General features: G+C 38.4%; 1 protein-coding gene across 1 annotated transcript in view; it reads left to right on the plus strand.

The window, feature by feature from the left end:
• LOC117232884 (venom dipeptidyl peptidase 4-like) overlaps nt 1–16363 on the plus strand; it is a 303571-nt gene that overhangs the window by 155304 nt on the left and 131904 nt on the right. Inside the window, 1 exon segment of the mRNA XM_033492619.1 lies at nt 13727–13779. Within this exon segment, the coding sequence (XP_033348510.1) occupies nt 13727–13779 (53 nt within the window).

Raw genomic sequence — 16363 nt, forward strand, 5'->3', positions numbered from 1 at the left:
TGCTTTCTACCCTTTCTTTTTCCCTCTGCTTCGAGATCGGTCGTGATTTCCGCTTCGAGATCTATGTTTCTATATTTCCTCTTCCTTTCTTTTTACATTATTGTTTCAAAAATTGTACAGTATGTAGAAGGAATGTACAAAGCACAAAAGTATCGGAATGCTTGCGCTTCCCTTTGCTCTTTTGCATGCGATCCATTCGTAAATAAATTAACAAGGCTCGTATTGATTTTACTCTTTGCCATCGTCGACATTTGCGACATATTTGAAAATAAAAAAATTATACGCAGCGCATATAGTACGCAATGGCATGGCAAAGTATACAAATATACAAAGCGGAATATTCATTAAAACGTTTAAAGAGTGAAGCAGATTTGCAAATAATTTCATTCCCTTGATTCTGTTCATAAAAATTCGCAGTCTGGTTAATGTAGATGCTAGAATTTTATAGCTCGATGAAATGCTAATTTTGAAAAGCTCGTCTGCAATAAGAAAATCTGATATCGTAATCATGGTATAATTGAAGTTTGTTCAACAATTTTCTTGCTTCTACGGTATTCTCAATTAAGTACATACGAGTATACGAACAATTCACGTAGAGCAAGCCTTCGTTCTTCCGGGTGTATGGATATATTTGTTATCCGATCTTCTTGCCATTTTCGTTAAAAACGAAAAATTTTACGTATCGTTCCGATCGTCGAGGATAATTTTTAACAATTACACCGACAAATCCGTGTAACCGGTTTTTATTTTCATCCGTTTCGTAGCTGGAACAGAACGTAACAATAATATAATTAGTTTCTACGCGGAGAAGCCGGATCTTTCGCTTTGCCGATGTTTTGTTTAATGAAGCTCTCGCACGTTTCCAGCATCCTGAATATCCGTGATTACATAACCGTTACTCCATTGAATTGCAACAGAACGTAGTTATAATTGCTTGTTAGTATTTCGTTTACGTAATTCCAGTTTAAAAGACATCATCGATCGCGTTATGTATTCCACCTCTCTGTACTTTTCACGCTTTTTGTTGTTTTTCTTTTTTTTTCTTCTCTTTATTATTACCCTTTTTTTGCACCGTAAAGCTTCGCCCATAACAAAGCACAGAATTCATAACTCTTCATTTGCAATTCTACATCGTTTTTATTCTACATTTTATATTCTATCTCTGCCTGCCGTGTTCCACACTTTATTAATCCACATTCCATATTTTACAACTGCGCGTTGTACTCGATATTTCATTTTCTACCGACCAAGTCCGGTAATCAATCGTGAAATTCATGGGAAATCTATAGGAAACGCTGTACTTAATGTTTTAGCTTCGTAACTTTTGAATTTACGAGACAAATAGGAAGAGGAACGAGGCGAAATGCAGGAAATTTGCGCAACCAACATTGCAGTCGTTAAATGCCTTCATAATGAGCATAAAATAACTGAAATAGAATTCAAGAGTTCAAACGTAGAAGCAGAGTTTGCATGGAAAGCTCGAATAATAATAGCGCGCCTAGGTCAAAGTTGAATTAACAGCAAAATATGGTTCCACGTTCTACGGTCCCTGTCGATAGTTTTAGTACACGTAGGTTGTGGGTATTTAATCAGAACGCAATGCACGTAACGTTGAACGCAAGAAGCGAACACGTTAGGCGTTTGTAATTTATGGAACAATGCTGACACGACATCTTAAAAGCTGATTTTCTCGAACACCGTTAAGTATTTACGTTATATCCCAGTTTTATTCCGTTTAATTCAATAGTTTGAAATAAATTCCTATCGACACGCGTTTTAACTCGGTCTATATTAATTGTCGAATGAGTTTTCCTTGATTACAGAAACACGAGTGCGATGATACGCGTCTCGTCCCGCGGGAAGAAAAACTCGATTTCATGATTTCGATGGATGATTCATGAAAATCGGAGGGGAAAGTTTTAATAGCTTTATAGCTCGCCAGGAAAAACTTGGGTAAATATAATAACCGTGGCAACGTTCTATTTCTCTCTCTCTCTTCATCTGTCGAGAACTTGTTAAACTCTGGCACACTTTTGTCGCAACAAGTTACACGTCATCATCCAGATTACTATAAATATTAATTATACAATATATACAACGTATTATATAATTAATTGTGCTTGTCTGAATTTTCTAAATAAGATCTTATCACGTTCGTGCGTGTGAAATAATTTGTCTAAAACTATATATCGTTTGATCAAAGTAACTTTCGTAAAATTAAACATGTTTTTCTGGGACGGCTATGTAGTTTTATTACTCAGATTTACAAGAATTATCAGTTCCAGAATTTCCGGATAAACGCGTTGAAAAATCATCTGCATGGAATAGACGATGCTTTTAGCTCTTTTAGAATCGACTTTCTTTCGGATCGTGGAAAATATTTCTTCTTCGTGAATTATTGATCATGGAAACACATCTTTCCTTATGTTCTTGTAAAGAGAACGTAGCGTGATCGAATCTGCTTCAATATTAACGAAGATAAATATATTTATTATTTAATCGATCGTCAAGCATGAAAGGATTAACTTACCTGAATAATACATTTATATTTAACAAATTTGCATAGCACTTTTTCCAAAATGAAATTCACGTAAGAAAATCGTACGCGTATTCCAATTATTCACGACGATTAATAATAAGATTTCTAATGTCTCGTTTATAAATATCACCGATCGATGTATACGCAATTTATAGAGAATTTCTTTTTCTTTAACGTAACGATAGGATCACATCGAGCGTATTAATAGGAACGGTAAATAGAAACATGGAAGAAACGTTTCATATGCGACAAATTGTCAGCTCGAAGGAAGACAGGAATATTATTTAAAAAGTCGATACTTTGTCGTCGTTTCTTCGGTATTATTTCCGGGCGACTTTCCGCTCCCCGAACGAATTGTTAATATTAAATGGATCTTCCTTTTAATGCATGAAGATGCAAGAAAAGGCGATGCGCTTTTTACCTTGGACGCATACATTTTCCGCTGGGACATTTGTTTCTTTTGAAAAATTCATACCTTTTCCGCCTTACGATCTCTAAGCTTTTCAACGTCGTGTTATCTAAAAAGCATCAGCGACGCTTTTTCAAATCTTACGGTCGTCGGATACATCTCATCGAATTAATTTAAAATTATTTGAAAGACTATATTTAATTATTATCAAACACGCCAAGTGCTTGTCGTTGCAACTGTAACTTACAATATCGTAATGGGCATAATTAATATCTTTGAGAAAATAAAGAAGATTCTTGCCATGTATTTTTTCTTTTCTTCTTTCTTTAAAGAAGCTTTTTTTAACATTAAATTAACACGATGATCTACAGACAGAATACAGTTACGTGCTGGATTTTTACCAAACGTATTGACTAATTACACGTTAGAGGCAAAGACCTGCAAGTTACCTGAAACAACAGTTCCATTTCAAATGTCCGCTTTCGCGGCGACACGTTTTCCTCGCCCTTCCAAGTTTCACGAATTTCCTCATCGCGTTGGGAACGTTGCCCCGTGATTACGAAGATTTCCCGCCCTTAAGCTTCGTCCTTATGAAATATCCGCGTTGCTCGCTCCGTGTCCGAGGATATTCCATTGAAGATGACCGAGCAGCGTGCACGTTTTAACGATGATTCTTCCATTATGCGGCGATTTTCTCACCCGGCCATACTCGTGGCGGAACAGTCGCGACACGAGTCGAAGCGTCTTTTCTTCCGCCATAATATTCCAGATTTTGTATGCCGACTGGGATAATGAAGACCAAACGAACCAACGATCCTTCCAGCTTATGGAATAACCCAAGGTTAAATCCTTTATTTCATTCGCCCTCCTACGCGTCTTTCTTACTGCGCATTTTTCTGAATAAAGTGATAGCGCGCCTGTGTTCAGAATCAGGTCATTTAGAGAAAAAATATCGATTAATTGTAATTAACGAAGAATTATAAACGAAGCGATAAATAATACGGTAAATCGTGTACTTCGGCTTTGATTAGATTTTTATAACGGCGATTATCGTTGAAGGTTGTACAAATTTATACGAAACAAATGAATAACAACATTATAACAACGTAAGGACAATAAAATGCGTTATCGTTGCTATAGCGTGGCAATTAGAACGCAGAATATTTCCAGCAGTTAATTCGATTATTTCTGCATCGTAATTTCGATGCTCGCTATTAAATCGGCCATACTCTGTCCGTAATGTCGTAGGTAATAACTCGAATTATTATCGAATGAAACGTCATTTGAAAGCACACGCGTCCTTGAAGCACAGTGTCGTGAGAGAAACGTGTTTTTTCCTTTTCTATGGATATTACGACCATTCTGTGTGGCAACAGTCGCGCTACGTGGACCATTCCGCTACGTGGATAAATAAAGTTATTTATAAATAAACTAGCAAATTTTCTTTTACCACCGGCTGTGTGATTTCCAATCGGTCGTTTGCATGTCGCGTCTTGAATTTCTAGTTTAATTAGGCTAGCGGGAAATTAAAGCAATAACAAAGGCCGGCCAAAGTTTTGGATTTTAATTAAGAAATATCGCTGATGGACGAACCGATCTCGGATTAGAAGACTTCTGGGGTTGGTAAATCGAAATTCAGAGATGGCCAATGCAAGAGGCTTGGAGAAAACGTCGCGGAACTTGGCTCTAATTAAGCCGGCCGAATTACACAGTCGAATTGGAAAACTGCGGTCGGCAAGTGTAAAATGACTCGTGCCGCCAGTTTGCCAAGCGATAAAATCGCAAACAGGGATTGTAGTTGTTGCGCTGCTGCCGAATTCGCAAGAAGGATCCCAAACGAGCCCTCAGTTTCATGCAACTTGCTCCGAATATTCCACTGGTGTATAGTTCTTCTATTTATTTGCTCTTTTATAGACGAAAGTTTGCAATCATTTCTGTAGCCGCCTGTATATATTCTTAATAACTTGATATTAATTGTTGAGGTTATTCGATGTGTAAACAGAGCAAACTCGTGGATAAATTGTAAGGCAGAAAATATATTCAAACAGAAGTGTAATTACAAGTAGGAATAAAATTTGAGCTGGTCCAGATCCGCACGCTAGCTGTGTTACCCAATAACTGAAAACCCCGAAACCAACGTCGCCTGTCTACCGTTTATGGTCTGTCTTCGTCGTAGTCTTTTGTCTACACGCTGTCGATGGCTTCAGTGCTTGAGAAAACTAAAAAGACCAGATGTAGAGTTTTCTTAGAAGTGGCGACCACTTCGACATTAATAACTTGTTTAATCAATTCGAAAATAATCTGCCGGACAACGATGGTGTTTCATTGTATTGGGTTGGCAACTAAGTGATTGCGGATTTTGTCATTAGGTGATATTGACAAAATCCGCAATCACTTAGTTTTTTTTTTTACTTATTTGTTGAAATTACAATCAATTCTCGCGTTGAGAATTTTCAGTAATTTTTCTGGCGTGGCGCAGTGACATGGCTGTTTATTTACAATAAGTTAATACTTATTATAGATAGGTAAATCACTTAGTTGCCAAGTCAATATTTATCTAGATGGATTTTTATCGAAAGAATTTCTCAGGCTAACAGTGTCCCCAAAGATGTCATTTTAATTCACGATATTACGATATAGCGTTTCTTTCTACGAAATGGCTGAATTTCATCGAGGCAAATTCAACCGTATCGCTTGATGTATAATTTTATTCAAAAGTTTGTGTAACCCGGTACGCGTGAGAAATAACGAATTTACTGAAATATGCGAACATGTGTTGAAAAATATTGCCTCGATTATTACCGCGTTGCGAATATTCATGCAAAATCATGTTTTTCTGAATCTAATGAAAGAAATAGGAGTTAGATGGAAAAGCGTTTCTTCCAGTGAATATCGTACAGAGTATTTATACGGTGGATATTTTACATGTTTCTGCATATTCTGCATTTCCTGCATTTTTACGACCCGAAAGCTTTTATAGATGCATGAAAATCCACAGCTCGATTATTACGAATGCGCTTTGCAATCTGCAGTCTAATAACGGTAATTCCTTTACCCTCCTTCCGAACCTATCGCGAAAAGGATATGGAATTTCTGACGTAGCGTCGCGTAATTTGCTCGAAAATTGGAAAATAGCAATCGTAAGAAACGCGTAACAGGGAAATATATTCGACTGGCAGTGTCCGAAAATTTACAAATAGCTCGGGGGACGACGGTAATAGAATTCGCAATTTATCAAGACAGGATGCGGCTCCCAAATTGAATCGTGCAAGTCGAAGCCGCAGGGGTGGCAAGTTTGCCCTGTAAAATTGAAGTTTCCGGTTGGTGGGGGAGATTAATTACAAAATCGAAGTAGCCCCGTAGCGAGGCGTTGCGAGGGTGCGTGTATGTGTCTGTGTGTATGTGTGTGTGTGTGCCGTTGGTGACAAAACTAGGGAATTCCGCAAGTTCTGGGTGGAACCGCAGATTTGACGCCGTGACACCTCAAAATTCGGCGAGCGCGTTTCGGGGGCTGGAAAATCGAGCATGCAAAAGGCACGCTCGCCAGGATCGAATTCTGGCGAAAAATTCAGGAAGAATAAAGAGAATAGAGGCAAAGGGACACAGAATTCGGCGAAAATTTGATGATAGCGATAGAACCAAGTTCGATATACACTCGCCAATCTTAGTCAATTTTTTCATAGACACGAACGTCTTGTTTTAATTTCTGACGCTAGATCACTGGCCGTAAGAAGTTATTTTCTATTTTTCTGCGTTATCTGCGTTATGGAATATATTTGATCCCATCATTCATCCAGGTCTGTCTTGTGCACAACGTTTGGAACGATTTATTCTCTGATTCGATGCTTTCGAATGATTTTATCGAAAGAAAATACGCAGTTATAAACTATTATGTAATTGCTATAAATCTATAGGAATTTTGAAATGATTTTATCGAGAAGATGTACAGTTACAACTGCTGCATGAACGCTATAAATCCGTAGGTACATTGAAATGATTTTGCCGAAGAAATACAATCTAAAAGCTACAACGATTGCGCAACTTTTACGAACATAAGTCAGTCCTACTACTTTCAAAGTACTGGTAAAAATAAAATGGCTTTTATTCGAAAATTTGATATTCGAAGCTGCTTGGAACGCGCTCGATCCTGTCGCCGTTTGGCGATCCCAGCGGCGGGAAAATCCGCGCTTTCGGATGGCAAATTAAAAAACAAATTCCACCGATATCAAGATATAGCCGAGGCTGTCCGGTCCACGCTCCGCTATTATCTTTCACCTGTAAATCAATTTTCGTCGGTGGACCGCACGGCCGAAAAATCCGCCGTGAAAATATTTGGCCGGCAATCGTATCTCTTTGGACGCGTCGCGCTCGAAGCCGAGAGCTGTCGCGCGAAATCCCGTTCGATTGATCGTTACCGCGCCATTCATGAGCCTGAAATGCAATTAATTAACCTTTCGTAGCGACACCCACGTTGAATTAATTGTTCGTTTTTCGATTTTCATCGCGTGACCTCCCTTCTCGACGTGCTGACAGTTTTCTTTTTTCTTCCGTTTTTATTAAAAAATCGACGCGGGCCTCGCAGCTGCGAATAAATATCGATTACCATCGACAGGCGGAGTAGATTTCATATACAAAGTACATTGATGAAAATAGGAGGAATACCGATCGAGAAAAACGACATTTTCCAGGATTCGCGTTTCGTTGTTTCGCTTATCGTGCTTCATGACGCACTGTATGCTTACTCCACGCATGTATAACCTGTCGCGATAGTAACGGGCAATTTTTCACGGGAAACTAAATCGAAAACACAAGCTGCAGTTTTGTCGAAAATCGCTTTGTTTTGGGGGAAAAAAGTAATTTCGGACAACGGGTCCCTCGAGGACCAAGTGCTCCGTCGAAAAAATGTTCGTTTTGTAGCATCTCTCGTTACGCTTAATTCTTAATTCTGACGCTCTTTTTGCGCTATTTTTCAGCTAGTAGCTTTTTTTACCTTCGAACTTCTCGCAAGTTTCCTGAGAAGAGCTTGCGAGGATAGAAGATATGGAAACGCGGACGTGAAAGATAACACGTGAGGAATATTTCCGGCCGAATGTCGAAATAGAAAAAGCATAACGATTGAAAAGTATAATTAAATTAATTGCCGTGACGAGATGGAAATATATCGATTGCGCGGGTAATTGGAAAATAATGAAATTTGGATGAAATTTAAATTTGACGAAAATTAGATTTCGACTTATACAGTGGGACATTGGACTTAATTGGAAACATTCAGCCTCGTGTGTTGCTTGATTGCGTAATTATGGCAATGTTTATTACGTTCTAAGCAATATTGGACGTACAGTCATAGCCAACGGTTAAACGTCGTTTATTATCGCTTGCACTTATTGTTACCACTATCTGCATCTCGTCACGCAATCTTTAGAATACTAGAATGCTCGAATCGTAAAAACGTAAAACGGGAATACAGATGCGAGCGTGTTGAATAGAAACACGAATGTAATTTAAATACGAGCTACGAACAAGGAGGCGCGAATTCGATGCTGAAGGTTAACCGTTTGATCGAGTAGCCAGTGAAACGGCACGGAAACTGAAATTGTTCGGTAAAAAATTGCAACGTGTCTGCTGGTCGATAATCACGCGTTCTCGTCGAAGAAACTTTCTGTATCTTTCCAAATCCATTGCACCATTTTGAAAAGAGAGGAACATCCAACGAAACAATTAATAATAATTATTATACTACGGATTCTCCCACATTTATGATAAATTGAAAAGCGCAGAAATTCACAGGTTGCACGTATTATACGAAAATGTAGAAAATATTCAAAGCCGAGTACTGGTTATAATTTTTGGTAGGCGAAATAAATTATCATAGCACGCGTAAGTTTCATTTTTTCAGTTCTCATAGAAATACGAAACAGCCTAACGATAATTATAACCATATCTTCGATATTTTATATATTTTTGTGTATTATATGAGCTTGATCAAAAAGTTGCTTTTCTGAAAAATCAAAAACTTTCTAGTTTCCCGGTCTAGAAAATGTCGATTGAAGAAACGATCGTTCCTATGTCGTTGATTCCTTAAATTTTGATTAAAATTTGATTGTCTACTAAATAAGTCGTATTTCTACGACTTCGGATTTTCTGATCGTTTGAAACCGAACAACAAAGAGTATAACGTCGTTGCTCGTTAGAAACTTTTCGACGAAAAAGCAATACAATTTCTCAACCACCATGATCAACAGATATGGCAGCGTTCCACTTCTTTTCGGTTGCAAGAACGAAGAAAACTATGAAAGGACAACGATTTCACAGCATCGAGGGCATAAAACAAAAGAACTAAGAGGCGTGCAACAAAGCGAATTTCAAAAATGTTTTCAGGGATGGAGAAAACGTTGGAAAAAGTGTATTATTGTTAATGGACATTGCTTTGAAACTGGACAATATTAATATCGAGGAATAAATATATATTATCCTAAAAAAACAATTAAAAATCGTTCGATCTTCTTTCAAACCTTTAAACTTGTTTAAATGTTTAATTATAAAAGAGAAGAATTTGCCGAAGCAAAGGAATCTACGAATTAAAGTTCTCTATTTACTCACTGGACGATGCAGAAAATTCGGCAATCATCGACTAACGAAAAACAGCCGGACTTTGGCGATAAATAACCCAAACCCGGGTTCGTGGATCGCGATACCATCGAACAGTGTGCATCGACAGTGTGCAACGATACGGAAGGATTCATGACACTCTCTCCACTCTGTTTTGCCTCCATAAACTCTTTCGAGGCACGATACAGTGCATCACGTTGGTCCGATAAGGCACAACTACTACCTCTGACCATCGAATTCAGACTACACGAAGAAATTTCACTTGACTAACTGCTACGCTTGGACATAAATGACAAACCATCTTTGGTAGCTCGAATTATCGCAAAAATAAGACAAACGCAAGAGAAAAATCAAGAATAACGAAACTGCCTTGGAAGATTTACTTTCGAGAAAATCGAGCTTGAAAGCTTTTTAACTTTTGTTTAATTTATCTGTTCGCGGGGAGAAGTCCCTTTGGTATTTTGCAATGTAAAAAGAGGCACACATATTGTAAGAATAAAAAAATTACAGGAAAAATAAACGTAAAATTTAAACGCATGTATCTATAGCAAGTGTATCGAAGAATGTTTGAACGAATCAAGGGGCTAGTCAAATGGATCAATCCTGGAATATGAACAGCTATGCGATTTACATAATTAAAACACGTGTATGCTGCACGGTATTGTTCAGAATGAAGCAAATTGAAATTCCTTGGGCTTCTGTAAAGAACGTTTATGGAAAGTAGCTGAATAATATCGAGATCAGATATAAGATTTTTGAATACGTTACAAGCAAAAATGACATCGAACATGATCCTTATACCTCTCAACGACTGAAGATTCAAATCACTGAGAACCGTGTCATAAACGCGAGAAAAGGGAAGCACAGGGCAGTCAGGATGTTTCGCAACGAGTCTGCGGAGTTTACGTTGAATAGTCTCAATTTTGTAACTGCGCGATTCGATTTGTCGAGTATACGTGCATTTGACTAATTGTCGATTAAACAGGAGCGAGTAACAGGCAGAAGATTATTCCAACTGTGAAAATAAATCGAAAATTACGGAATAACATTTTTGTCGTTTCAACTCTCGTTTTATGAATATTCGCCCGCGTCGTTGTACATATCAAATCAAAATATATTCTATTCATACTTTCTCATTAAAGACTTGAAGTTTCTCTTCTATCCAATAAAACTGAATATCAGAAGCTGTTAATCTGCAACGTGTGTCTTCAAACGTTCATTTAATTTCCTTTCTGTCGGAAATTCTTTCCGCTCGAATTACAATAATTCGCCGATTATTTTAATCGCGCTATCCGACACGCAAAACGAACAGATTAAAATACTCCGTTAACGTCTAATAGAACTGTGAAAGGTGAAATAATTACTTACTTTCCTCGAACGGAACACGGAAAGGTCTTAAGCAAAGGAGACCTATAGGTATAAATGCTAGCAATTAGAATTCCGTTTTTCTATTTAAACTTAGAAACGATAATTCAAGTTGATAAGACGGCGAGGCAGAGTCTTTAAACGACTGTTTCGCCCGTCACGCAATTCGAAAGGCACGCTAAAACCGCGCAGAAACAGGAGAAAAAGGAAACAGCCTGGCCATTATTGCATCGTGACGTGAAAGTCGATACGAAAGCTGCATTTGAATTTCCGGCGAAAGATGAATTATAACGGCAACGATAAGGGGTTTTGTACGAGCTATGAAACATAAGGGAAAAACGCAAGTACCATAACCGCTTACATTTCCAGAGATAAGCGACGCTGCCTCGATGTTCGTCCCATCGTGAAACATCTGCCATTTTTATTCTTCCTTATACGACGACTATTTTAGTATTTTTCTCCAACTCTCAACTCTTTTATTTCTTTATATCTCGTTCCATTTTTTTCCTCTGTAAGCAAGAGGAGATACGAGCCATTTATTCGAATCAAATATCTTTTTAATTGCCGATATATTTAACGATGATACCTATTTAATCTGCCACGAGCAAAATCAGTCGTTTACGTTTACATTCATTTCCTTTATTACTCCAATCTTTGACAAAAGATCTGAGAGGATTTTAGGATATTTGCCGAAATCTGTACTACGTTATACAATCAGTTTGTAAGCCAAATGTTTGAAAGGCTTTTCTTGCCTTGCGAATGAAATATCGCTCGAGATACGAACGATCCTAGTTGCCTATGCGAATATTAATTTTTCATAAGAGAAGCACATTTCTTCCGATGCTTTTTCTTCTTTTTCTTATAAAAGATACAGCGCATCAAAATTTAAAATCAGTCTTAGTTAGCGGAAATATAAAATTTCCAAACATTGCAATCTCTCGTTTCTTCATTTTTGCCGTTTCCAAAGACGCGTTTCATCTGTTGTATAATTTTCGACGAAATTTGCATTTGTTTTAAAAGCTCGCGCAACCGTGTCGGATTATCGCCATAGCTTTTTTTGTTCGAAACTGAAAATTCCGATTACGCGGCAGCCTCGTGCTTCTGTTTCGTAATTAGCCGTCCTCCGGCGTATGAGTCGCGTTATCGTTATGGCGCTCTACGCTGAAATAGTCGGTGTTTCGCGACGACTGGTTTCAGGTAAATCTGCTAGTAAAGGGTTCGTTAGTTAGCGGCCCTTTCCCTATTGAAATAAAAATTACGTGCCGTTTTCCATCCTTCGCCAGTGGTTAGGTGCAATGCGCTTCGAGCGAAATAATTTTATATCAAATTCATGCGCCCGCGACGTAAGAAGAATATCGTAGCAAGAAGAAGTGGCATGCACGTTGGGAATTCTCCTGTTGGGATAAAAATTGTGTGGCATAAAAATTCGCCGTGATTTCATTTCGATTTTACATTGTAGTAAAAAAACGTCACAGACATTTGGCGAGGGTCGAAAGTGGATATACGTGTCGAAGACATGGAATTTATTCGGAAACCCTTTCACGTGTGTCGCATAAATTGAAAATTCATTGAAAAGATGTGAAGTAGGAGAATATAGGTTAACGGTAACGAAACGCAGCTAAATCTGTAGATAAATTAATATTATACGAGCCTCATTTTTCTATGTCACTGAAGGTGCCATTTATTTTATTTCATCGAAATTGTGTCACTTACAATTAATGTTGTTAAAACGTGATAAAGTATAAGAAATTGTACTGTATAGTAGTAGCGAAATGGCGACAGGAGAACATATTCTGATCAAGTGTCCTCACAAATAGGCAATGCAGGTCAGCTTCCTTAAAAAAAATGTGGACGTTGCAGGCATCCTTTTCCTTCGAGAAGAAAAGCTAACAAAAGATATATACATATGCATAAAATCGTGCACGAGATTAAAATGCCTCTACTTAGAAGGCTGAATAGGAAAATAAGTTGGGCATTATAATGGGAGCAAATTGGAGAAAATCGATCTATCGAATTAGCTAACAGCAAGGGACCACACAGCCTTAACGAAACAGTTAATCCACTGTATAAACTTAAAACACCATTTATTTTATATTCATTTACTACGTACGCTTATATACGTATGTATATGTTATATTATATATGTATATATAACAAGATTGCACTGGGCATAAGCCTTATACGATAAATAAATACTACTGCTATATACGACACGTAACAAGGTCCGTTTTCTTAAGCCACATTCAATCACAAGATGTCTGGAAAGTATAATTATTGCAGTATGAATTTGATTAGGGCGAGATAAATCGCAGCGGATAATAATATTAAAAATTCTAAATTGTATAATTTTCTACAATAATTTACCTCGTCCTAACCGAATTCATACATGTAAATTCTTTTTTCCTCTACAAATCTTGCTACGTCTCTCAAAAAGAAAATGCCCATCGTCCTGTCGGTTGCATCTCTACCAATTTTAATATAGCTTCAACAGAATCCGTCCCTGAGGACGTAATCTCTCGAACGTGATTCGCCCGGGGAACATATTAAACGAAGAGCATGTGCCCGACAGGGACAAAGAGAGAGAAAGAGAGAGAGAGAGATTCGAAAAAGTAAAAAAAAAAAAAAGAAAATGATTCTGAAAAAGAAAAAAGGAGAAACTGAGAGTAAACGACAAGAACGTCGCGATAAGACCCGGGAGCGTTTATTTAACCCTTAAAAGCTTGCCGGCATCCAATTTCCCCGGTCAAGTTTCCCCGACAGTCTCGGCTAATAAACATTCTCCGTTGCTCTTCTTTCTGTTGCAGCTCTATCGACACACGTACTTGGCTCACTACAGGATCGTGAATCTGCAGACCTTGTAAGTAAACGAGTGGCGAGGCCGCGGGCCATTTCACCTAATCGTATCTCAAACTTATTCCACCTGACACAGGGGTCACAGAACTTCAGATTTGCATTTTAATCTTCGCGCCACCGCGAAGCGGCGCGATCACTCGAAAGGGCCTGCCGGCGTGCAAATTACGACCGCGAGAATTTCATCCACAGCGACCTAACCCGCGGTGTTCGTTTTAATCGCGAAACGCGACGCGAAGCTTCTCCCCAATCCTTTTCCCTAGTTGACATATTTGTGGTTTCTCGGGTTTCACAACCCGGCTGTTTTTATTAGCACGTTGCGGCTTGTTCCTCGGTTTACTTCTTCGGGACAGACGTGAGAACGATATTTTGTTGAAGAAGCAAAGATATGCCGGAGAAAAGTATTAGTAATTAGAACAACAGCCATAGTTTGCACAAATTGTACGCCTTCCGTTGTCTTTATTCTTTAAACGTTTTATTACATATCTGTCATTTTACTCGTATTATGAGCCAACTGCTAAAGCAAAATTTGTGGTCGAAGATTTTCGCCAGATGTAACGAGTAGGTGTTCTAATATTGTGTAATCTCGTCATCGTGAAATTTTTCACCATCGTCGTTTAAAATTTAAAACTCTCGCTTTTCTCGAACTCGCCAGCAGTAGGAGTTTACTCGGCAGATCTCTGGACGTTAATTTTCCATTTAACAGTGCTTATATTACGATTAGAGCCAACGCCGCTTACCTGGAATTCGTTTCCACCCACTTTGCCACTGGCTTAATCGTACTCGCTGGTGCGCCACGAATTTCTCTTGCAGTCACTGCCCCGAAGTCTTTATTGCTATCCTTCGCGGCTTTTCAACTTCGTACGTACGACGAGATGATGTTGTAGCCTGAGAGAATAGTTTCGAGCGGATGATAATTACGTGAAATTTCTTCGTTTCTACGTATCGAGCTATACATGCCCAAATATATGTTTCTAATAAATATCTTGTAATTTCTATATACAGGGTGGTTGGTAACTGGTGGTACAAACGAGAAGGGGGTGATTCTACGCGAAAAAAGAAGTCGAAAATATAGAATAAAAGTTTTTCGTTCGAGGCTTTGTTTTCGAGAAAATCGACTTTGAATTTTCGCTCGGTACGCGTGCACTTTATCACGTCTCGTTGTAACGGATCTCACTGTAGATCGTTGTCTCGATGGAAAAATTAAAAAACAAAAAATTTTTTATTCTATATTTTCGACTTCTTTTTTCGTGTAGAATCACCCCCTTTCCGTTTGTACCACCAGTTACCAACCACCCTGTATAAGGTCAAGTTAGTTTCAAGCTCTAATCATAGCGCTAATTAAATCTCACTATGTTCGGCACAACGTACTTACCATGTTCGTGAAACACTTTCGCCAACCTGTATCGCATGCATTTCCTTAACAAGTTTCAAAGAATCTACGCGATATATCCTGTCACAAATATTATTTAACGTAATTGCACAACACGTTATTGCACATGTTACCTCACGTGACACGTGTAACTCTCCTGCCAACATCCATAGGAGATAAATTTTCGTCACGAACTGTGACCGTGTTAAGCCTCGCGCGTATCGACTTCCTCGATTAGAATGAGAAACTTTCGAGGAAAGCTCGCTAATTACAGCCGAATATCGATCGGTATTTTCATCTTAAGACCCCTTAAGGCTAAAGTAGTAGATTTACGTTGGGTAGAGTGGGAGTGAAAACCGATTCCCGACGGATTATCCGCTTGGTAAACGACGTTAGATCGGAAGCTGGCGAAAAGCCGCGGAAGCCTTCCATAAAGTTTCGAATGGAGCATGAAAGTTCTATAGAAACGTAACAACCAATATTGTTCGAAAGGTTAGAGGGTTTTTTCGTTGACGGGAGCAAGGGTCGAGAACGGTTTCAGAAATGGCGGGAACTTTTCGCTGTTCACGCCGGCGTATTTCGAAAGTTCGGTCCTTCAAAGTTCGGAGTTATAGCCGCGGCCGTATTTCAAACCAGGAAGCTCGTCCATCGCGTTTCGTTTGAGAAACATTTGGAACATTTACCGTCTACGTTTATTCTCCGAGCCATTAACACGCGAGCCACCACGCGAATTTTATATATTTTTGCCTAGCAGCCGCGATAGATTGAAATATACCGCGCCATAAAATTGTACTTTTGCGATATATGATATCGTATTCGCACATTTCTTTCTAGCCATGTTATATAGATCGTTCGTATTGTTCAGAAATTTATCGTATTTTAAGTATTTTAAGAAATTTCATTGCAAAACCACGCGAAGGAAGCTTGGTAGGTTCAAATGACTTGTATCAAAATATTATCATCTTTGTTAATTTTCTAATTTAGTAGACCACTGAAACTATAATCTTTTTATCTAATCACAAAGTAATTTCATTTTCTAACAAGACAGTGGTTTTGAATGTTACAATGGTTTCAGTTAAGATCGATATTCAGTACGGACGAGTGATGGGATAACTGTGCTCCTCTGCAAGACGCGTGTAGCTTGGCTTAAATGCAACGCAGATAATTTTCTCTCCCTTTAATCCGTTACCTCAGGTATAAATATGGACGCTAGCTAAAT

This window comes from Bombus vosnesenskii, unplaced genomic scaffold (genome assembly GCF_011952255.1).
Source record: "Bombus vosnesenskii isolate JDL3184/JDL3185 unplaced genomic scaffold, Bvos_JDL3184-5_v1.1 scf7180000013293, whole genome shotgun sequence".
NCBI classification, from domain to species: domain Eukaryota; kingdom Metazoa; phylum Arthropoda; class Insecta; order Hymenoptera; family Apidae; genus Bombus; species Bombus vosnesenskii.